General features: G+C 46.5%; 1 protein-coding gene across 8 annotated transcripts in view; it reads left to right on the plus strand.

Annotated features, from left to right (window-relative positions):
* RPTOR (regulatory associated protein of MTOR complex 1) overlaps positions 1-24945 on the plus strand; it is a 305325-nt gene that overhangs the window by 217951 nt on the left and 62429 nt on the right. For all 8 annotated transcript variants that reach the window (XM_043527662.1, XM_043527663.1, XM_043527664.1 and 5 more), the window contains 5 exons: positions 459-599; positions 8122-8239; positions 9802-9942; positions 10436-10594; positions 20768-20886. In XM_043527662.1, the coding sequence (XP_043383597.1) occupies positions 459-599; positions 8122-8239; positions 9802-9942; positions 10436-10594; positions 20768-20886 (678 nt within the window). The remainder of the gene's footprint in view (positions 1-458; positions 600-8121; positions 8240-9801; positions 9943-10435; positions 10595-20767; positions 20887-24945) is intronic.

Here is a 24945-nt window from a genome sequence, read left to right on the forward strand (position 1 = left end):
CTGTGCAGGGTGTGGCTGACCCTCTTCCATTTTTAAGTCGTCTGCTCCCTTTCCATGTGCCCATATCAGATAGGTGAAGGCTTTAGAGCTCTCTAGTGTAAAGGGGACCTAGGGCCCTCAATGACAATTCTTTATTCATCTTTATGCTATTAAACAGAAGGTTCTTGACAGTGCCCATTGAAAAATCACCAAAGGGAAAGCCACCTGACATTCCAGGGAATAATACACACTTCTGCACACATGAATGTTTAGAATTGCACCAGGATAAAACTTGGCAGTGCCCCTATATCTGTTTGTCTTTCCGGTCTTTGGGCTTCTATCCAGCCGCTGCCGTTTACCCAACACAGTAGCCTGGCTTTGTAGAGATCCGAGTTGGCAGAATAAGAGATCACGCCGGGTAGTTCAAGGCTAGGACCAGGTAGGAAACCAATGGTGATTTTTTATTTTGTCTCTCGCAGGTTCGCTGTGCTGCAGTCTTTGCACTGGGCACATTTGTGGGCAACTCGGCTGAGCGGACCGATCACTCCACCACCATTGATCACAATGTGGCCATGATGCTGGCACAGCTCATCAACGACGGGAGCCCCGTGGTTAGAAAGGTACAGCAGGAGGGACATAAGGAAGTGAGGAGGATTAATGCTGGTGGCCTTCACAGTAATGCCAAGAAGGGTCAATTGTGTGTGTTGCTGGGGAAGCAGACTCTTTGTACAGTGGATTTCTTCCTAGGCATTCATGGATTTGATTAATCTGGAAGCATTTGTTCAAGCTCTCTGTCCCTTGTCAGCTAATATAGATGCTTACTTCCAGAGACGACAACACAAACATGGTTATACTCGGGGAAAAGAGCACCGTAAAGTGATAGCTGCTGGCCAGGGCTGTAACCAGGGCCGGGTGAGCAGACAGCCACCCAGGGCGCAAAGCCACAGGAGTGGAAAAATGATGAAAAAAAATGGTAGGGGACACACACATGCTTGCTTGGCCTGGGCGCTAAAATGCCTAGATATGGCTCTGCTCCTAGCCCAGGGGATTTGTTCAGCCTGTTGACTACTATGACTGCACGTTCAAAGCTGTAGAATATGATAGCTTTGCAGAGTTGTTTTTCTGTAATTGGCCTTTAAGCGAGGAAGCACAGGGGTCCCTGTGGGTTTTAGGATCAGGTAGGGGAAGACCAACAATTGGTCAAGTTGTCCCACCAACAGTAAAATACACTTTCTGTTTACAAACATGTCATTTTTTCTGTAGGCTTATCACAGAGTAACTTTTAATGGGCGAGTAAGGTTTGAGGGGTTGGGCTGTGAGAGGGTGAAAAATATGCAGCTGCCACCTTCTGTAGGAAACCCTGTGGAGCAGTGTTGTGATTGGCCATTGCTGGTGGAGCAGGGTTTTCTATCAGGAGTCATTTCAGCAGGCTGGTGTGCTTTCTCATCTGCGTTGGAGTTGTCCCTTAGTTTTATAGCTCATACTCAAATCCCCATGCGCACATGCCCTCAAAAACAAAATTGCCTGCGTCAGTTGGACTCTCCTCTCTCATTTGTAATGGAATCCTTGCCTTGTGAAATTGATGACACAGTGTACTCGCTCTCTTGGTCCCAGATGACCTCTTCTGATTGGTTTTCCCTTGTTTTAATCTCTTGCCCTCAGAGAAACTGCTGAGAAGAGTTTCCTTTAGCATATGTGAGACTCTGGCAGCAAAAGCTGCCTCATCTACAAATGGATCCCACTGTCCCAATGGAGCAGCATCGATTTCTCCAAATCTCTTAATTAAAAATTCCTTTAAACAATGGAGAGTTCAGTCTTCTGCTGACTATTTGTATTTCTCTCTCCTATCCCTGCTTGCAATGTTAAGAAACAAGCTACAAATGGGTTATTGCCCAGGAGCTTGGCTGCCCAATGGCTTCCTGCAAATGGTTCTGGTGTGTCATAGCTATTCGTGTGCTTCTGCTGGTGGTACAGACTCTCTGTGCATCATGGGTTTCAGAATGCCAAGGCCTTTTGTGTCGATGATTTTCTGGTTTCATTTCCTGTGAGGTTTTTGTAAAGGTCAGTCTCCTCTCTGCTCTGTGCTGCTGGCATGCAGAATATAGTTGAACCTCAGAGTTACGAACACCAGAGTTACAAACTGACTAGTCAACCACACCCCTCATCTGGAACCAGAAGTACGCAGTCAGGCAGCAGCTGAGACCAAAAAACAGAACAAAAAACAAATACAGTTCAGTGCTGTGTTAAACATAAACTACTAAAAAAGTAAAGGGAAAGCAGCATTTTTCTTCTGCATAATAAAGTTTCAAAGCTGTATGAAGCCAATGTTCAGTTGTAAACTTTTGAAAGAACCACCAGAACGTTTTGTTCGGAGTTATGAACAATTTCCATTGCCAGGGTGTTTGTAACTTCGAGGTTCCACTGTAATGTTGTGCTGCTTTCCATGTTCTGCAGACAATAAAGTGAAGCTGGCATGGGGAGCATGGTTTGGAACGCTGAGAGCCACCGAAGTGCTGGCCATTGGCAGCTCACTAGACTGTAGACACAAGCCTCTGGGAGCGCTTCAGCGTTCGGAGTCCCAGGGCTGTCACAATGAAGCACTAATGCCATTTGCCATCTGCCCTGAATGTCAGGAAATACCATTTCTAATGCTGCTGCTCTGCGGAGTCTCAAGGATGGATTTTAATAGGCATGGCATTTCATTTGCTGTACAGCATGAGGAATCCCCTTGAAACAGAAATGTACATGGTACATAAAACATATTGTATAACATAATCACCAAGTAATAAAAAAGACCATATATTAAAACAGGATAGTTCAGACCACAGTATATTTGCTGTTTACCAATGGACCACTGAGACCAGTTCACCTACCCCTTCCCTGAAGCCAATGCCTGAACCAGGAATAAATCTGTCAGAGGTTAGTGGACTTGTTTGTATGCTGGTTCTTTGAGTTTAAAATCCATGCAGGAATGGGGGCAGGGAAAGAAGAGTATGCACTTTGATGTCTTTATCCAGAATCCTGACTCTTGAGATTTCTGTCTGATTTTGTGACTTCCTCTAGAAAGAAGAGCTGTATTCTGTCCCTGGAATACTCTGCTGTTTGTTACTGTTTTGACAGCAAAGTTTTACATTACAGGACTTTTGGTTTTAAATTAAATATTAAATATTAATTTGTTACTGGAAGCATAAAGTGTATGGCAGCCCTATGGGAGGAAGAAGGGAGGGCCTGGGAGTGCAGTGGAGAGAACATGACAGCTCCATTCAGTAAAGAGACCTTGTTGCTTTCAAAAACCACAAGGAGGAATAATATACTCTGACTGAGCAGTAATTCCTTAGTCTCCTGGAGTTCACGTGTTCTGACCCTCCATTATACAACAAAAGCACGTTAACTGCTTGCTGGGCGTCTGGATTGTTCCAGGCAGAACCCACCTGCCAGACACTGCCAAATTGTTCCTGGCAGGATTCACTTGCCAGCAGCTGCTCAATCATTCCAGACCTATCCAAATTTCCTGTTTATTTAGCTGGAATATTAGTTGCACAACAGGGGCTGTGTTGAGCTAGCATTGAGAGGTTAAATCTGTGGCCTTATTCCACCAACATCGTATGCTTCAGTTTCTTCATTGGTGTAACTGTTTTTCAGTGTGCACAGTCTTTGGAATACATAGATCTCTCTTTTGGAGATTTAGGCTGCCAAACTGGTGTTAGCAACAGACCACAGCTCTCCAGCCAGTCAGTTGGTCTGTCTGTCTGGTGTTTCTAAGGGGCCTAACACCACAATACCTAAGAGAGGGTCTAAGTTTTGGTGTCTACTTCCCCTCCTCCTCTCTAAGGCTCCCATGTTGCAGCCATTGAGCCAGAGAGAATTAAGCGGGGTCCCTTATCAGACCCACAGCATCACCCCTAAATTAGCCGGCATTGGTCCTAGTAGATGAATACAAGCCTTGTTTTCTCGCCTGTGCTGACCATGCTGCCGAGTTTGGGACTCAAGTTCCAATGTCCTTCATGGTGGCAGCTCAACCATGGCCTTGGCAGCCTATTGGAGTCTCTCTAGCTGAGTTTAGAGTGAGTGTAGCACGGGCAGCAGGAATCCAGCTCCTTCCAGCAAGTCTCACACGAACAAATAGTGGTTTGGCCTTTGCCATGAAGAGCAGGAGTCCTGCTCCTCTGCACAATTCATTATTTCACTCCAAGTGGGCAGGTGGCAGGTTGTACGTGAGAGGAGGGAGCTGTGTACAAGACTCCAGTTCTGTTCTTTCTGTGACAGTACATCAGTTTGACAATATCAGGCTGAATCAAAGAGTAGGGGAGCCTGGCCAGGAATAAAAGACCTTTTGTTATGAAGAATTCATTTTGAAACTAAGCGCTCTGGCTTTCTTCAGATCTTGGCACTGAAGTGAAGGAAAAATCAATGCTTCTCCAAACCAAGTATTAAAAAGTGCCCTCATCCGCACTCGAGGTGACAGATGCTGGTTTCACAGGGGCTTTATTCTGCCTTATTTGTAAACGATAAAAAGATGCTCACAGAAGAGAGGCTATTTCCCACCATGTTAGCTCAGAGTAGAGGAAATTTGCTAACTCTGCCATCTGTGCCATTGGTTTGTTGGGTTGGGCAGAGGGAGGGAGAGTTAAGAGGGGATTTTGTATATTCTTACTGCTCTAGAGAGAGAGATGTGCATGCTGGATCTGTCAATAAGCTTCCTGTATCAGCATAGGTCAGGTTGAGAGGAGTTCTACACAACGCTGGCGGTTCAGCAGGCTGAGGACTGACATATACAAGATTCCTGACTTTAGAAGCATTAGGAGAACAGATTCTTGTATAACTCCATACCCTGCCTGTTTTTGAGATCTGAGCTGCCTCAAAGGAAGTAAAGACCCTGAGTCTTGTTGATGAGTGACCTCACTGAGAAGCTGGGTTGTTTTGGGTTTGTTTGTTTTTCTTGTGGGAGCCTTTGATGTTAGGAGCAGGAAAACGGAAGAGAATCAGAAGAACCCTGGATTTTCTTTATTTCTTTGTATGCAGGCTTATTTGGGGTCTGTCAATCTAGCATTGCTTTAACTGTCAGATATTTCACTCTTCTGCTCAGAGTTCAGCAAGGCTTTGCTCTAACAGCAGGCTCTCACTGGAAGGATGCCTCTGTCCACCTGCGTCATTTACAGGACTTTCATCACCAGAGATTAGCATCTCTGAAATACAGCACGTGTCTACGCTGCAGTGCAGGCCTGCGCCTGAGCCCAGGCTCGAGCCTAACCCCCCTTGCGCATACACTGCAATTGCACTAACCCAGGGCTCGAACCCTGGGTCCCAGGACCCTGCTGGGCTGGAGAGTCCGAGCTCGAGTTAAGCTGGGACTCAGGATCCGAGCCCTATTGCTTTGCAGTGTAGACGTAGCCCCACTTGACTCCGGTCCTGGGAGTCAGCTGGAATTATTTCATAATTCCACGGGACAATTTCCTTAGTCCCCTCCATCCCAACAATCTGCAGTCCACTCTATTGAAAACAGAAGCCACCCCAACTTTGTAAATGATCAGTGTTAACCCATTCTGTTCTGATCACCAATCTGCAAGTACGCAGTCAGAGAGCCTCCTGGGTTTACAATGGAGACCAAACCAATCAAGCCTTTTGCAAAGCTAGCTACTTCCTGGTAACATGCAGGGCAGGCAGTCAGGTTTTCCCACAGTGCATCATGGTCCTAGGGCTAGAGCAGGGCAGGGCAGGAGGCAGGAGGTAGAGGGAGAACTAGGGACTCTGGGTTATGGCTACTTTGACTGCAGTGTGAACGCCAGAGCCCTAGGTTCAAGCATGGGTTAGAAGAGTCTTAACATAGGGTTAAAATACAATGTAGACACTCAAGCCTAGGGTTCCCTAACACGGGTCAGCTAACTCAAGTCCCACTAACTCTGGGCTTACATTGCAGTGTAGACATACTGTGACAAAGTTCCTCCTCTACCTTGGTGGGTCTTGTGCTTATTGGTGGATTTGCTTGCCTTGGAGCTTCACCACAGCCTTCAGTTTGGCCATTTTTGTGAACCCACAGTCCAGGTCAACTCCTCCTGTGTCTGACCAGGAGTTGGGAGGTTTGGGGGGAACCCGGGCCCGCCCTCTACTCCGGGTTCCAGCCCAGGGCCCTGTGGAATGCAACTGTCTAGAGTGCCTCCTGGAACAGCTGTGCGACAGCTACAACTCCCTGGGATACTTCCCCATGGCCTCCTCCGAACATCTTTTTATCCTCACCATAGGACCTTCCTCCTGGTGTCTGATAATGCTTGTACTCCTCAGTCCTCCAACAGTCTGCATTCTCACTCTCAGCTCCTAGTGCCTCTTGCTCCCAGCTCCTCACACGCACACCACAAACTGAAGTGAGCTCCTTTTTAAACCCAGGTGCCCTGATTAGCCTGCCTTAATTGATTCTAGCAGCTTCTTGATTGGCTGCAGATGTTCTAATCAGCCTGTCTTAATTGTCTCCAGAAGGTTCCTGATTGTTCTGGAACTTTCCCTGTTACCTTACCCAGGGAAAAGGGACCTACTTAACCTGGGGCTAATTTATCTGCTTTCTATTACTCTCCTGTAGCCATCTGGCCCGACCCTGTCACAATACCCACAGAGGAACACAGAGTGATCCCCTTGCTTTCCATGAGAGAGAAGCATCTGAGTAGAGATTTGTGCCCTTCTAAAAGCATATTTTGTCCTCTGCGGTAGTTTCTATTGGAAGAGGCAGTTGTAGAATATGCTCTGGATGAACTAAGCAAGTTATAGCTGCCATGTCCTCCTTCGAGTGATAGTCCCTCTGTATATTCCCCATGTTGGTATGCATGCGCGAGAGTCCGGAAATTCTTCAAAGCAGTGTCCATTGGCCCGCACATGCACCATAGCTCTGCTGGTGCTCCTGACCGAGGGTATAAGAGAAAGCGCAGGTCGACACCTCTCCAGTTCCTTCTTGGCAACACATGGCCTGAGTCGGAATTGTATCCTCCTTCGCTTCGTTGCATAACGTATAAAGAAAACGGTCCTCCCCCAGCGGGTGTCACAGCTCCCTCCACGTGAGCACAAGCTGCCTCCACAGCATCCCTATGAGCCATTCTGCTGCAGGACATCTGCAGAGTGTCCCCATGGAGTTCTACCCACACATTAGTGATGCACTGCACTCTAGTTCATGTCTTGGCTGAGGATGCGGCAGTGGGATCAGCAGTATTTCAAGCATCTTTGCTACCAGCTTCCTCACACCCACCTCCAGGCTGAGCACTGCTTGCCAATCATCTATGTGTGGAATATATATAGGGACCATCCCTCGAAGAAGTGGAGGTTACCTTAACTGGAGTTTCTTCAAGATGTGTGCTCCCTATCTGTATTCCACTACCCACCCTTCGTCCTCTCTGTGCTGGATCCTGTTGGATTTGTGATAAGAAGAGGAACTAGAGAGGCGTCGCCCCACACTGCCTCGTACACCCTCAGTTGAGAGCACAAGGAACACTGCTGCGCATGTATGGGCCAACAGACACTGCTTTAAAGAATTTCCAGCCTCGGGCGTGTGGCGCACATGTGGACCCATATGTGGAATCCTGATAGGGACCGCACAGCTGGAAGAACCTCGAGTTCAGTAAGTAACCTCCTCTTTAATAAATTGCAGTTTGACAAACTATAGTAGAATTTGTACAAACTCTGTTGGTCTCATTGGTGCTCCCCTGGTGCACACAAGCCTAATTTACACTCACGTCTTCGTTAAAAGCCCTTTTACTTTGGTTGAAGCACAGCACAGGAATTCTAAATCAGAGTTTTTTCCCTCTAACTCTTCTTTGAATTTTTGCTAGAGTTCTGTTCCAGGCAGACAAGGGTCCATCTGACTGATGCGCTTTATTTCTAATGGCAGATTTCTTGACAGGCAGTGGTTCCTGCCTGGAGCAGGCTGTTTTTCCTGACAGGAGAGAATCCCTGCATTTTCAGTGATTAATATCCCCTCTGCTTTGATTGTTGGGTTTTGGTGTTGGGTATCCTTTCTTCTATATTGTGAATTATTCTGGCATGGCCTATTGGCCAGGTTGTTTCCCCTCTTTCAGACACATATGTTCCTTGCAGCCAGTTGTTTTTCTCTCTCACACACACACACTAATCAAAGGTCTGTTTCTCTCTGCTTTCTATCCCCAGGAGCTGGTGGTGGCTTTGAGTCACCTAGTGGTTCAGTATGAGAGCAATTTCTGCACTGTTGCCTTGCAGTTTATGGAAGAAGAGAAGAATTATCCTCTGCCCTCTCCAGCTACCACAGGTACATCCTTTCCTCTGCTCATGGCCAGGGGCAGTTTTGATCCTTATAGTGCTTGGGAGTCTTAGCTGAGGAATTTGATTGCATGACCAACAGGCACCAGTGCTACAAAGTTTAATGATGCTATGGGCAACTCTCACACCTGTTCTGCAGTAAAATGCATTACAGTGCCAAACTGCATCTCAGGGAGATCTCCCTCTGAAAAGACTGAGATGTGCTTCTGGCTCACCGGGGGGTCACGGAGACTGAAATCCCTGCTACCCTGAGAAGAGATTCCTCCAGATGCGGGTTAAAGCAGGTTGTCAAGACAGTGCAGTGAAGCTTGCACTGATGTTACCCATGTTGCACTTGTTGGGTAAACAGGGGACTTGAGGCTCTCAGGCTGTTGAATTGATGCTGCCAAGGAGAATCCTCATTGTTCCACAGCGAGCCAGTCCAACTGTTTGTTACTTGAGAGACTTAGACAGGAGACCGTGAAGACCTTCATATTGCTATGTCCTGCGGCAGTGGGGCTGCATGCTCCAAAGCCTTTGGTTTGTGATCCTGCTCCGCGGTGCTTGATGTGCTATTTTTTCCCATCTCTTTCTTCCTTGTGTATTTTGCTTCATTTGAGGAACTGAAGGTCCTAGAGAAATTATTGCTGGCCTTTCATTTTTTAGAAATTAAATAAATTGGAACTCACCAGGAATAACAGAACTGTTGCGACAGGAACTTGCAGAAGAGAAGATGAACTATTTCCGCAATGAGTAATTAATCACTTCTTCGTCTGAAGTAGTGAATCATATTAGAGAACTAGTTTCCCCCATTTGTCCTTTTTGCTGCAGAAAATAATCATCCCTTACAGTTCCATAGCACTTTCCATCATCCAGAAGGAGGCCAAAGTACTTTATCAGCGGGATGTTCAGGAAGCCCTGCTCCCATCGCTGTAGGGGAATGCAGCAGCTGTTCTGCAGCAGTAACATTACATAAGTGCTGTTAGGAATGGAAATGAACCCTGACTTTTCCAGTTGAAATTGCAGGTATTCAGGGCATGAAGTGAAATTTGGCCAGGAAAACCAGGATTAAATAATCCTTTATTATGGAAAATGTTCCCAGATTGTTAGTGAGCAGAAGCGATCAGCAATTCAGATGTAAGGCTCTGAAAGGTGTCCCCTCCAGGATCACGTTTGGGCATTAGTTCGGTATTGGCATGGAGGGAAGGGTCAGCAGAACCACTGCCTGTCACACCCCTATTTTTCCTCTTGTCTTTCGTTCAGGGACTGACCAGGCTTGGCCCTGCTTAGCTTATGGGATGTGTAAGGACCACGGCCCAAGAAACATGGTGCTGGTCTTTGTCCTTTATATGAACAGAGAGGATTGGGGCAGGGGGAGTAAAGATACCAGCCCTTTATCATAATTTGCTCTTTGTTTAAGGACAGCTGGCCGTGACTGAGCACTCTTCTTGTCAGTAGTTGGTTTTAAATTGTTTTAACCATTTGCACTGATCACACTACATTGCTGTGGGATGGCTGCTCCCCGGTTTCTCTTGTGATGGCGTGTACAATGGCTAAACCTTGTCCACACAGAGTGTGGGAGTTTGACGCCAGTGCGAGATGGTCCATGTACTCCGAGACTTCGTTCCGTCAGCTCCTATGGGAACATCCGAGCGGTCACCACAGCTAGGAACCTGAACAAGTCTCTGCAGAACCTCAGCTTGAACGAAGAATGTAAGATGGCTTTCAAGATGCTTTCGTTTTTTCTTACCTCTTGTCTCACGTGAGACTTTGTTTTATTTTGTTCCTTTGCCAGTTCTTCCCTGCTGTGAAATCTCATGTGGAAAGCATCTCGAGCTGACTAAGTGTTATCGCATGGTATCCAGTTGCCAGCCCCGAGGGGAGATATGGGGAACCCCTTAACCTTAACCCTAACAGGCTGAAATTCTCTGTTCAATAGTATTGACTTTGAGCTACTGGAGACCAACCAGGGCACCTTCTGATGCGCGTGGTTTTCACCAGCCTGAGTCACTACTGAAGCCTTGATGCTTACCCTCTAATTAAATGTTCAGTGTTCAGAAAGAGGGCTTGGTGGATTTGCTTTACCAGAGGAATTTCTATTCACTTGTTGAATGTCACAGGGTTCATAACAGTCAGCTGATGCTTAAGCAAAAATGGTTCTTTTGGTAGCGTTTGTGTTTGTGTCTCCGCACGTCCCTTTCGGCAGCTGGCAGCTCTGTTGCGTTTTCTCCCGGGAATCTCAGCACAAGCAGCAGTGCTAGCAGCACCTTGGGCAGCCCTGAGAACGAGGAGTATATCCTGTCATTTGAGACCATCGACAAGATGAGAAGAGTGAGCTCCTACTCCTCGTTGAATTCACTGATCGGTGAGTAGGGGCTCTTCCACCTTCCCTTGGTATTTCCTACTTTCTTTACCCGCCTCTGGCTTTGGCTCAAGATCAATGGTCACATTGTAACAGCAAGGGTTTTCCTTATGGGTACATGCAATCATGCTATCTGAGTGGGGTTGTATGAAAAAAGGAGAACGAGAGTTAACCTGAAGGTCTTGGGAGGTAGGGCAGGGAATGGGATGTAGCAACGACATAGCTGCATTTCTGTAGTCATAACCCTATCTTGTGTTACAAAGGGTAGGATTCCTGCTAAGAACTTGATCATGAAAAGGGTAGCATCTACTGGAATCTTACTGCCCTTGCAGCTTCATGGGCTAGGAAATGGATAGGAAGGCTCTTCATTCCATGGACCTGATATCTGGGCTCAGTGGCATGGACTTCTAACCTCAGTTGCTTTTCATGTAAGCTGGGTTTAGTCTGCTACACAGCACAGTCTTCAAACCTTGTTAGTCTCCGAGGAAGCCTTACCCAATTGATTTTCCAGCTAAGTGCGTTTGTACATTATTACATGGGGGGTGAGAAGGAAAAAACCCTGGCTTTGTCCTAATTAGTTGGCAAGACAGCTTGGTATTTCACAGAAATGAGCTCTGAACAAAGAGTATCATGGGTGATCACTTTGCATCCATTACCTCCCCAACTACATCCTCCTGGAGAAAGGTGGGAGAACAGCAGCTGCAGCATCTGTTGATCTGCAGAGCACCGAAGCTAAACAGTCCTGTTCTGCCCTGGAGCCTCAGCCCTCTTGGTAATACACCGAATGCTGCAGAGTTGAGATGTTGGTGCCTATAGCGAAGGAGGAAGGGAAATGGACTTGCATTTCCACAGCACATGGTTGATTTGCATGTTGGATGTCGTCTGGCATTTTTTGTATAAAACTGAACTGGAAGTTTTGCGCTAAACTCGTTCAGTTCTTTGATTATTTTTCTGATGGCTTTTTTAGGCAAGTCTGATAGCTACAGCAACATTTTTCTTTAGCTGATCTTCTTTTCAAACGGGGGTGGTAAGAGCACAGCCAGCCAACATGCAAGGGTCCCAGTGTGTGGAATGGACGCTTGCTCCATGGGCTGGAGAAAATCCACATCAGAGAAATGATGGGGGAGGCTTGTATCCTTCCATTATGGTCAGTTGTGTGGGTCCACGATCTTCTCCTAGCTTTAAAAAATCCCTATCCACCATTGTCATATGGAAGAATAATAACCTGTAGCAAATTGGTGAATGAAAACCCTGCACAGCACACTCCAGTACTAGAAATATTCTGGGATCCTGCTACCAAACAGATCAATTGACATCTATTGTAGACCATTAATGGATGACTGGAGGGTCCCCAGGCCCTTGAGACAGTTTAAAATTAATCTTGTCCCATCCTAATAAAGTATCGTTGTTAGACTCTTAAACAATCCAGTCACATGACGTAACAGATAATGACCCTGGTCCCTTCTGAGTGGGCACAACAGGATCGCTAGAATGCTGTTGTCCCTGTGGCAGGTTAAAACCTTAGCTCCCTTTCCTTGCTGACGCTCCCACCTATCTTTCCACTGGAAGGAGCTGTGACCTGCTTGATGGTTGGTTTGTGTCTCAGAAGGGCTTTACAGTGCAGTTGAGAAAGAGTCTAGGAATGAGCTGGAGATGAGTGAGGGGAAACTTAAGAAAACAAAAAGCAATGCTCCAAAGCCTCCCTCATTCATATTCAATCAGGAAGAGCACATATCCAGCTGTAAACAACATAGCTTATAGAGGTGTTTAAAATTCATAACTTACACGGAATCCCATTACCTGCAGCATTTGCCTGTTTAAAGCTGGAGTTTTTGTCATTTCTGCTAAAGAATTGCAGTCTCCCAAGCTGCTCTGTGCTAGGTCCCGAGAGAAATATTTTTTTTTTCAGAATTTCATGAACTCTGCCCACCATGTTCAGGCGACCTGTTGCCATGCAGCAGGCCAGGGATTAAGTTGATCCTGTAGTGTCCCTCCTTGAACTAACAAGGCCAGCTGAGACCACTGTTAATTCAGATGGAATATATGGGCCCAAGAGTCAGCGGTGTGAACATGACCCCTTCGCTGTCCAGCATTAAATACTGTTAAATAAGGTTCGGGGGTTGGTGTACAGAGACCTGAGCCTGCTTAATACCATGGCGAACACATTATTAAAAATCCTTTTAACCTTTTATTAAAGATTCAGAAAAGAAGCAAAAACAGTTAAAGAAATTGAAATATAGAGTACAAAGTAAGCCTTTCACTTTGCCAATATTCCTTGTTCCCTTTCCCTTTAAATGTAGAATCTCTAAAGGAAAAAGCCCCTTGTTTGATATTCTCTTAGTAGGTATTAAACATGGTAATAACTGTCTTTCTGGGGAAAGGAGAAGTTAGCTGAGATGGGCAGAAGCTGGTGGTGTTGCTGATGTTGTTCCTAGAAGACAGCACAAGGTAAACTTACATAAGAGGGAAGAGAAAAGAACAAAAAAGACAGAAAATCTGTCTCTTGTGTTCATTTTGCCTTGCAGCTCACTGCTGGAGAAACACAGGCGTGGCAGATGGTCTTATTAGCTACTCCAAACCCTGGCAAACTTGTACCAGTGTCGAGTTGTTCAGGGCATTGCTTTTATCTGCCTCTCTGGCCATAGATTTACTGCAGTGTTATAAAATATACCGCCTTAGTCAGCTAACCCAGACACTTACTAAACAGAAGGCAAAAGAAGAGGGATAGGAAAGAAAACAAATAAGGTGGGGAAGGAAGAGAACACACAACGGGTGTGTGTGTGTGACAGTGTCTCTCATCCCAGGTGATATTCAGGATTTAATCGGAGCTGGTGGAGATTACAGTGTCATCTGAGACCTTCTCTCTGGTCTCGTCTTATACAGACATCATTCAGGGTATTAGAATGAAGAAGGTTCAGGGTCCCAGGAGATGGTGGGGGTGGCAGCCATGATGGAGAAACTTGTGCCCCCTCTTTCCCCCCCTCTCATCTTTGTTAGCTAGCATTTGCATCTCTTTGTCTGTATTTTTTCCCCAGAAGTCTTTTTTATGGACCCCAAAAGGGAAAGATGGGTGGAATAGCCCATCCCCTCATTATTTTGTTCACCAATTAGGCCTAATTTCTGATATACCAACTTCAGTCCATTAATTTCTGGTCTCACACTTCTCTTGTTTACTAGGCATGATCTTAACACGATCCTTGAGTTAAATTAGTAGACCTTTTCATTTAGACTAATTTAGTCTTTGTCTCTCTTTTCTCCCTTTTCCCATCAATGTTTGCTGTTAGAGGTTATTGTTTGCTGTTAGAAGGCCAACGGCATATTTGGCTATATTAGTAGGAGCATTGCCAACAGATTGAGGGAAGTGATTATTCCCCTCTATTCGGCACTGGTGAGGCCACACCTGGAGTACTGTGTCCAGTTTTGGTCCCCCCACTACAGAAGGGATGTGGACAAATTGGAGAGAGTCCAGTGGAGGGCAACGAAAATTATTAGGGGGCTGGGACACATGATTTACAAGGAGAGGCTGAGGGAACTGGGGTTATTTTGTCTGCAGAAGAGAAGCGTGAGGGGGGATTTGATTACAGCCTTCAACTACCTGAAGGAGGGGGCGTTCCAAAGAGGATGGAGTGAGGCTGTTCTCCGTGGCGGCAGATGACAGAACAAGAAGCAATGGTCTCAAGTTGCAGTGGGGAAGGTCTAGGTAGGATATTAGGAAACACTATTTCACTAGGAGGGTGGTGAAGCACTGGAATGGGTTACCTAGGGAGGTGGTGGAATCTCCATCCTTAGAGGTTTTTAAGGCTTGACAAAGCCTTGGCTGGGATGATTTAGTTGGTGTTAGTTCTGCTTTGAGCAGGGGGTTGGACTAGAGGACCTCCTGAGATCTCTTCCAACCCTAATCTTCTATGATTCTATGACTGTGACACTTTAGAAACTTTCACTCACTTCTCACAGTTGAGTTTACAATGCAGGTCAGTTTGTGGGCCCAGTTATTAAAACATCACCATTCTCTTTCTTTTTTGAGCCCCTTTTAGAGGCAGCCAATTTTGTCCATCTTCCTTCCAGGTTATTTCCTTAAATCCTTAATCTACAACAAAGAATGGACGCCATGTGCGGCTCAGAGAGGTGGGTATAAACTAAGGAAGAGCCTTGCTTGGCATCTGCCCTGTCTGAGGAAACACACCCGACATTGCTCTTTAGTGCCTGCCCCTCTGGCTGGTGGAAGGAGCAATAGTGACTTGTTTTATAGCTGTGGCCATGCCAGGTGTTTGAGAAAGGGGAAGAAATGAAAAAGGATTTTTTGGAGGAACAGGTCAGATCCATTTTAAAAAAATGCAGCCCCTAATGTTAAGAAATACAGATCATTTTTGCCTAAAGTTTAACTTTCTGTCCTCTACATTCTTCAGACATACATCCAGCTATGATTCATTAGCATTCAGGGGCTTCTTTCTCAATTGCGGTATGTTTTATTAGAGTCCTTATTTGCACCCCGTGCCATTTTGCTACAAGGTGCTCAGCATTGAAATTTTCCTCTTATTTTTGCTTCAAATATCTTTGAGGGGCAATCCAGGAAAGAGGAGTGAGTCCTTGAGCTGTGCATGTACAGTTCACAAGATTAGCTGGGTTCTGGCAGGTGACTGTCCCTTGGATAGTTTTGGGCAGAAGAGTCATCTGTTTCTGGCCTTCCATTGCCCTTAAGCTGGCACCAGGAAGAATTTTTGGTTACAACAGCTAGTTTGGGGTGGAGGCTAAACCTATTGCAGCCCTTTCCACAGCCAGATCCACCAGCCATTAATCTTGCCTCTTTAAATAGAAAAGGGGAGAAATTAGATATTGGTTTTGGGTGCCATGAGATTGATCACTTTTTTTTCCTACCCAAATGCTATGATTAAAGCCCCTCATTAGATGTGTCTCATGGTGAAGTGGAGATCATTGCTTGAAAGATAATGTCAAATGCATTCATCAAAGAGGAAAGGAGAAACTTGGAGCAATAAAATGCTGGAGATGGATTTTGTTTTCCAGTAGGAGAGTTCTAAGATCTAATTTGGATGGGGAGGGGAGACTATGCCATGTCATTCAGAATCCCTCCTAAAGGACTGGCTTAGAGCAACAGTTACAGTCAGAGGTGATTGTGATCAGACTGGGAGGAGGAAGCGGGGAGGCAGACCATAGGCAAAGGGGAGAGTGAGGGAACAGAGTTGGGCAGATCTTGGGAGTGGGAGCACTGACAATGGACTTAAATTTGCAATTAGACAATTCATTTAAAACCTTGTAAGTGCACATTTACACTGATGAGTAATTAGCTGACAGCAATGACCATATTGTTAGTAAGTATAAAATAGTAAACTACGATACTGACTGTATTATGTGAAAACTAAATTCCACTCATAGACTTAAGCAATATTGCACTTCTTTATGCACTAAATATGCTGTAGGGTGTTCCATAACAAGCCATGCTCTACGTAAAGAAGGTGGAAAAGCCCGGTGGGATGGGCAGGGGCAGTGCTGGGAGTGCCAGGGCGCAGGTGTAAGTGAGGAGCTAATGGGGCCGTGGAGTATGGGAGTAGAGCAGCATATTCCCCCCACCCCACCCCCCTTGTTGAAACTGAGTTGTCTTGGCCACAACCATGCAGGTAATCGAACGTGTAAGGGAGACGGGGAGTGGGTTAGTGGTGCTGGACTCTGAAGGTCCCGTTGTACGCTGTGCTCATAACTACCTCGACCCCGAATTCTCTCCTTAAGGGCACGAACCTTTTTCCTCAAGTCTCCTCTGGGATTAGCGAAGCATCGGACAGCCCATGCTCTGCTGTGTGGGTCGCTCTTGGGGGGGGACTTCAAATTCGCTTTCCCTGTGGTGCAGACTGCACAGCCTAGAGCAGTGGGGAAACCCTGGGCTTGGCAGCCGTCCTGAGCCACTCTTCCACTACGTCACCGGGGCTAGCCCATTGAGCGTTTCTCTGCATTGCCATGTATTTTCGGAAGGCGCTTATAATAGATTCCATCACCAGCTTCATCTTAGAGCAGCTTTAGCCTTGGGAACTACTACTGCTCTGCACTCCCTGAGAGAGTTAGAGCCCAGCAGTCAGAGGGCTCAGAGTGGCTGGAGTGGGGAGGTCTCCTCAGGGTACCCCAGGTATAAGGGTAAGATTCGGCCATGGGTATTTTTAGTAAAAGTCAGGGACAGGTCACAGGCAATAAACAAACATTCCCGGACGCTCACGACCTGCCCCTGACTTTTACTAAAAATACCCTGGGGGCGGCGGGACAAACAAAGTGCAGCTGCGCCAGCCCCCTGCTGCTCCTGCAGTAGGGGCCAACCACTGGTACTCCAGCCCTTGGGGGACTGACCCAACCCCGGCCGCTGCTCCGGTGGCCAGAGACTGCTGCTCTGGTGGGCCCTAGGCTTGGCCGCCGGTCAGCTGTTCGCTGGCTCTGGGGCTGGCTGACGGTCAGCCGTTCCAGCAGCTGCTGTTCCAGCAGCCCCTGGGCTGGCAGCTGCGCCAGCCCTGCCCCAGAAGAAGTCATGGAGGTCCCAGAAAGTCACGGAATCCAGACTCATAGCCTTACCTATGAATAGACCAAGGGTTCCGCCTATAAACTGTGTAATTTCAGCAAGAAATGTTAATTCTCCAACTGCTGTCATGCAGTATTTTGCCCCTAAGGAGTTGGGCTGCCACGCACACTTCCTGAAGTAGAGTTCACAGAGCCATCAGAATTTTAGATCTTTACTCTATCCAAATCTAGGACTCACAGGATCTTATGTTTTACTCATGGGAAGAGAAGAGGGAGGTGGGGGATAAATTACAATGCAGAGGTGGGATTAATAGTGATGAGAATTGGGTATCAGAATCCCCATATACCTCTCACTATTAGGTCTGAAATAGTTCAGCTGTATGTGTCAGTCCAAAACTTGTTTTTCACTTCAGGAAGAACATGCAAAAACTAGTAAGAGCTGTTGTCTCCAATCGAAGATGCACAGATGCTGAGGTTTAGGTCAATTTGTGGGGTGTAGACTGCATCTCATTTTGGAGCTCCAGGTTTAGAATCACTGCAGTATTTAAGAGGCAAAAAACCTGATAAAGCCCAACCCAGGAAAGAGATTAAATAAAGACACTAGTGTTTTAATTTGTGTGTGCTGCACAGCTGTGCCCTTGCTGGACTCAGGTTGCAAGGCTGAAGATCTAAACCAATTGTGCTGCCCTGATGTTTGCTGTTAAATTGAATGAAGACTTATGCACACCCGTACAAAACCAAAACAATCAGTGAAGAAAGGCAGTTTATTTTTGACGTTCATAGCTGAAAGGAATCATTTTGTAAATCTGTACTGCAAGGTCTATTTAACCAGTGTTGAATCAGTCCAACTAATTACAGAGCTGTCGTTTTAAATTAACTCTCCCCACTTGCCTAGTGCTTTGTCTGTGTCTCATGGATTTTTTTATTGTAGTCCATTATGTGAAATGAAACCACTGTTCCCTCCTGCTGTCCGTATCTCCTTTCATTATCACTCTGACTCAGGTGGTTCAAGTTTAACAAGGAGCTGTCAGATGCGTCATTCAGCTGAACCCATTCGATGAGCAACTTTTGTTAGGGAAAAAATAATACTGTAGTGAGGGCTGGGAACACACCTTCAAGCACTAGCTCTAATGAGTCTAAAAAGCCTTTATAGAAATTCCCTCTGTTCTTTTCAGAAGCTGTTGAGCGAATGAGGAATTGCATTGGTGAAGTCCCCCGTCCCCACCCAAAGCTTAGATGTATAAAAAGTATCTTGGGGGTTTTTCTTCCTGCCTGCGTCATGAGTGAGGGCGTTATCAGAGGGGCTGGAAATACTGAAAACTAGATCCCTCCTGCTCCCACCTTCTTCCCCCCACCCGCTTGCTCTTTCTTTAAAAGAAACCAAACCCTTTAGATTCCCAGAAGCCCTTATGTAACTTCCAGCACAGACCCAAATGCATTGGAGGCAGAAAGCTGAGCAGGCTTCAGGGAGCCTTTGCAGCAGTGTTACCTGGCTGGCTGCGTCCGTGAATGGTACACTTTTTTCCCCAGGCTTTTATCACTTTGTCTGTCTTGTTTGAGGAGTTTTCAAGGTGAATTTGGTGCTTGTGAAAACTCAGACTAACAACAGTTGCCTCTAGCCTGGCAAACGCAGGCGCTGTGCCATCTTCTTCTGATTATCTTTGGGATTGCAGTCCTGGTCTTCTCCGGAGCAGAGACTTGCTTTTTTTTCTGATGATTTTTCTTTATTTTAAATATGAATAAACAACTTCTAAGGATGGGGATAAATTTTTGCCTTGTGGTCAAAGCCAGAATTTGAACCTAGATGTGCAGAAGTGGAAGACATGCTACACTCTTCCCCGTCACCAAGCAGAGCCACCTAGCCCTTATTCCCCCAAACTTGCACCCAGTGTATCAGTGTGTTGCCTGGTTTTGAACACTTCTGGTTATGGTCTCTGCAAACATAGAGACAAAATGGAGCATGAATCTTTTTGGAGTCTGGTTCATCTTCACCTGCCATTACATCATGAAGGGCAAATTTGACATTGTTTCATCTTTGTGTAGCCCCAAATTGTTTCTAGGATCAGTGACGATCCTGTGTGAACCCTACGTATTGGAAGAGTGAGGAAAGCTTGTGACAGTTTGATATACTGACAGCCCACGGTCCCCACTGGCCAACATGTTACTGTTCAAAAGGTGTCGTCAACTGTGTAGAGCCAAGAGATCTGCATACACAGCTCTTGTTAGTGTTAACAGACGTTACTCTTGTAAATCCCTTGGGCTCTGGTGGGATGAGAGGCACTTTAATTTGGAGGTTGTGTGAGGCCATGGAAGTTACTTGCTGCCTTGCAGTTTGCAGAATGCCCTGTCACATCATGGTGAATTTTTCTGGCAAAAGGGAGATTCCCTTGTGTAACCTAGACAAGCATATGGAAAAGAGTGCGGTCTGTGCGCTGCTCAAGCTTGTAACTGCATTCAGCTTTCATTGTGGGCCAGAGTTCAAAACTGAACCGTCAGCATCTATTTTCTCTTGGCCTGAGCGTCAGGTATAGAAGCTATCCAAGGTGAGTGCTTGCTTGTCAACCAAGGGACTGCATCTTCCTAATGTAAAGCTTTATATTTAGATGCCTTGGGAAGCACATGGGGATATGAGGCAGCTTTCCACACCATTTACAATTCACTGTGACTCACCTGAAAATCCTATTTTAGTTCCCTTTTGTCACTACCTTATACCTCTTAAATGGCTCTGCTCCCAAGATTGGTGTTATAACCCTAGTACATGGCAAATGATGTAGGAGGTGTAAAAGAAATTGCTAATGTGCCTAAAACTAGTCAAATAAAATGTTCACAGGAGCCTTCTCAATCATACAAACTCTTATTTATATGATGTGTAAGGTGCGTTTATCACTCCCTCCCAGTGCACGTACTAAACAGCAGACATTCAGTGATCAAGCTGGTAATTAACAAATTGACTTAGTTGCAGTTTGAAGGATTGACTCAACCTTGCGCCCTGTAAAATGAATCATAGGACTGGAAGGGACCTCGAGAGGTCATCTGGTCCAGTCCCCTGCACTCATGGCAGGACTAAGTATTATCTAGACCATCCCTGACAGGTGTTTGTCTAACCTGCTCTTAAAAATCCCCAATGATGGAGATTCCACAACCTCCCTAGGCAATTTATTCCAGTGCTTCACCACCCTGACGGTCAGGAAGTTAATGAAGAGCCCTGATACCTCATCATTAGCATTTACATGTTAAATACGCCTGTGGAATGTATAAAGTCCTGAACGTACCAGCTGCATAGCTAACCTTTAATAGGGCAAAAGGATTTTAATAAATGTATCTGTTCAGAGAGACTCCAGACTTCCTACCCATTGAGTAGACTTAAGACAAGATGGTCAAGTGGCTTGGTCCAAGGGACTAGAAAATAAGTATTTTGGATGCTAATTCCGGGCAGATATTCTTTCTGTCCATAACCCGTGCAGACCTCCCAAAGGGATCCCACAGTGGGAATTTTCTTCTATTTCTTGGACTGGGTTTGAGTGCCGACCTTGATCTTCTCTAACCGCCATTGCAAAGCTCAAGAGCCGCTCTTGTCTCATGAGGAAATTAGTCCACCTCAGAGGCCTGGGGGTGAGTGCTGCTTTCTGATTTTTGTGTGCTCTCCGTGTTTTTCTGTCCTAGGAGTTTCTTTCAATAGTGTTTACACCCAAATTTGGAGAGTCCTTCTACATCTGGCTGCTGACCCCTATCCTGATGTCTCAGATGTGGCCATGAAAGTGCTCAACAGCATTGCCTACAAGGTATGACTGCCAGTCTTCATGTATCTCTAAGCTCTTAAGTTTTGAGGTTTTTTCCATACGCAAGCAAAGTGTGGGTAGACTGAATCTGCGTATGCCTGGTTGGAAGGCTATGGGAAGTGACTGTAGCTCAGTCTGAGCCAGGACAGTACTAGCAGAAAAGAAACTTTAACATTCTAAAACTAAACCACTCAGATGAGCTCCTGGCCAAATAAAAAAAGACTATTTGGGGGAGAGGCTGGAATTATTTCAGAGATGCCATTATTATCTGTGGGCCTTAAAAACTGAGTTTTGCTCACTTGCCTAGCAAGTAGATCAATCTCTGGGTGATGCCATACAGATACTTCAGTAAGTTATCCCTTTGCAGACTGATGTAGATTATGCAAGTGGGACTGGCCTGCAGACTGAAGCCACAACGGCTCTCCAACCTAGGTGAACTAGTACATGTGAGTCTGCATGCAGACACCCTTCCCACTCCTCACCTCTTCAATACAGGCCTCAATCGCCATGTTCATCACATTTCATCCTGTGAGGATGATGAGAAATCCCTGGAGACTGTTGACACTGGTACTCCCGAATTGGCAGCATAGGGAGCTGTAATAAGAACCCATCACGTTCCACCAGAAACCAAGCACCTGGTCACTTCAGTGCTTCTAATCACCAACAGCCCCGACTGGATTGTGCTGGAACGCCATTTAGACACACTCCTCCCCACACAGCAGGATTCCACCTTCACGGTTGCTCCAGCATTAAGACCATGAGCTATTCGAAAGCAAGATGGTGTCTCTTACTGATTTCTGATGACTAGCCCCATCACTTAGACTTCAGCTCCTGAGCTAGCATGGCTGTAAGAGATGTCAGCAGCAGCATCCGCTATTTCAATGTTGGAGGCCTCCTGCTTGAAGTCCATTTTTCCCTTAAGAGGATAGTTCTTCATTTAAACCCTTTGTTTACTTGTTTTGAATACACACATGGGTCAGCCTGCAGACTTCTAGTCTGTGCGCTGTGGTTTTTTGGATATTGAATAACTTCACCCATTAGGTGGTGAACTGAGCTCTCCCATTTGTGACTTAGGCACCAGCCTAAATCTGTGCATCAGATTGGCAAATCTCAAATTCAGAGGGGGAGAAATTAAAGCTTTCAGACTCCCCTTTCTGGACCATATCATGGTAATTATTAGACTCTTTGCAAAATGAAGCTCTAGTTCTGCTAAAATTATAGGATTGGTGTGGGCATACAGAAGATCTAGGTTCTCCTTTTCCTGTCTTCCCTATTTTTTCTGGAGCTTACTCCCTTGCTATAAAAAGAGCTCCATGAGCACTACCAGAGAGGTGGTTGTGTCTTCTAAATATCTTCACTAGCGCAGTACAATGCTGCTTAGCCAGCAGGAGCCATAGAATTTCAAACATCAAGGTGTCAGGGTGGGGAATGAATGTTGTGCCTGGACTGGTAAATTTTCATGGTAACTTTTTTAAGGCTCGGACCTAAGTCCTGTGACACTTGACAAAGTTTCTGTTTCACTGGAGGCCACAATCAATTCTGTATTTTGGGGGGTAGCTATCCTGGTTTGCTGACTGGTCCCCTATCTTGTGTCTGGCAGTATGCCTAGGACCCCAAATCCCAGGCATCTTCCGAGGGTAGGAAGCTGCAATAAGGGCCAAAGACAGTGGGGAAAACCCTCTCATGATCATGAGAGCAGTCCAAGTTTCACTGGGCATCAGTGTGTGCACAGCTGATTGAGAAGTGGAGAACTGCTGTTCAGGAGGGAGAGCAAAGGAGGGTGGGGATTCACAGATTTGTGGAGTGGAATGGCTGTCCACTGAGGATTTCAGCAGCTTGCATACATAGACCTCTTACATCTCATGCTCCACTTCCCAGGCAACTGCTCTATGGCCCTTGTGCTGTCTCAGAGACAGTGATGATTCAGGTGGTTTTAAATAATTAAAGCATTTGTCTTTGCAAAGATTTTTCAGTTGCAGATACTTGACCTTTTGCCAAGTTTCTCTCTCCCATCCCTTAGCCATAAGGTTGAGGAAGCGCCAATGTATGTAATTTGGCCAGGCACAGATGGCAGTGCTTCAGGCAGCCATGTGGGTAGAGGGAGTTTGGTTCTTAGTGCCTCGTGATACCGTGGGTCTCCTTCCATCCCCACTTGTCTCTATGCAAAATGGTCTCTCTGGTTCCTGAAAAGAAACTTAGCTTATACGGTCTTATTAAAAACCCATCTAAATGGAGAGCTAAGGCTGCAAATCCCTGGTCAGATCTGGCCCTAACTCATTTCATTATACCCATAAGTTCCACCATGAGGGCTACTGCCAGGATTTACAGCCTTCACTTCACAGGTCCCCACTCTTGTGAGCTGAGGCAGATCCTGGAGGCCCTGAAGTTATTTAAATGGGGTTCCTGCCCTTGAATTTCCTTTTTAGTTTAATCTTGAGTTTGCACCTTTTAGGTTTTTATAATGTATTTTCTTAAACGCCCAGCGGTGGCTAGAGGTGAGTTGGATAATACCCGCAAAAAGCAAAGGAGGACTTGTGGCACCTTAGAGACTAACAAATTTGCTCAAATAAATTTGTTAGTCTCTACGGTGCCACAAGTCCTCCTTTTCTTTTTGCGGATACAGACTAACCCGGCTGCTACTCTGAAACAGATAATACCCGGTGAACTCACTGTGCCCTTGAAAATGTCTTGACATTCAGCTCAGAATCCTGACCCCCACCACCAACACAGGTACAGACTTTCTCTCTTCTCTTCCATAGAGCCACCGCAGCCCTGGGAGTTTAGGCTTGTTTATCAGAATCCTTAATGTGCTGATCAGAGCTTTGGATGAGCAAAAACGGGCTCCTTTAGAAGCCTGGATTGCCATAGGTCCATTGTGCCTCTTGAGCTGTACTGTACGGTACAGATGCTAGACACTCATTTCACCGTTGGAAGGCACTTACAGAACACTGTGATGGGCATGGAATATGAACCTGCAAAGAACAGAATACTGTACATGGAGACGTAGGGAGGCAATAGTCCATTGGGTGAATGTGGGAGTCATAGTCATGTTAAAGCCACACTCTAAGGGTATGTCTACACTACAAAATTAGGTCAATTTTATGGCAGTCGATTTTTAGAAACTGATTTTATACAGTCGATTGCATATGTCCACACTAAGCACATAAAGTCGGCGGAGTGCATCCTCACTACCGTGGCTAGCATCCATTTACAGAGCGGTGCACTGTGGGTAGCTATCCCACAGTTCCCACAGTCTCCAGTGCCCATTGGAAGTCTGGGTTAAGATCCCAATGCCTGATGGGGCAAAAAGATTGTCGTGGGTGGTTTTGGGTACATGTCATCAGGCCCCCCTCCCTCCATGAAAGCAACGGCAGACAATCGTTTTGCACCTTTTTTCCTGGGTTACTGTAGCAGGATGGTCACCCGCCCCCGGCCCAAAGGGGTTAAAAGCCAGCCCTGGGAGAGGGCTGGGGCGGGGAGCCTTAGGCTGGGCTGATCGGGAGGCAGCCTCAGCTGTGGCCATGCCCCAAACAGACTTGGCTGGCCCTACAAAGGGGCTGCTGGGCTGAAGCTCAGGAGACTCTCTCTAGCTCTGAGAGGGAGGGACCTGGCTGCAGGGACCTAAGCAGGATACCTAGATTGGAGCAGGGCTGGGGAAGGGCCTGAGGAGCTGGGGGAGCTCCAGCCAGGAAAGCCCCAGGCTGCGGCCTAGTATTAGGCCCAACAGGTACTGGGGTTGCAGGGGACAGCCCAAGGTCGGACAGAGGCAGCAGGTCCAAACCCAACCTTGCCTGGGATGAGTGGCTTATTCTGCAGCCTGCCCCAGCGCGCGGGGGCTAGCTGGTGACTGGCAGGAGCCTACGACTGAGGCGAGGTAGGGGGTGGGGGTTCCCCAGGGAGGGGAGATCCTGCAAGTGAGGGGTTACTGCCAGGGGGCAGCACCCCGGCGTACAAGGGGCACCAGGTCTGGGAGGGACACGGGGGCCCGGTGTAAGCGGGACACCGGCCTGCAGAGGGTGCTCCAAGGCTGGAAGTAGAGCTAATTTCCAGGACACCAGCAGG

Source organism: Chelonia mydas, chromosome 14 (genome assembly GCF_015237465.2).
Source record: "Chelonia mydas isolate rCheMyd1 chromosome 14, rCheMyd1.pri.v2, whole genome shotgun sequence".
Classification (NCBI taxonomy): Eukaryota; Metazoa; Chordata; order Testudines; family Cheloniidae; genus Chelonia; species Chelonia mydas.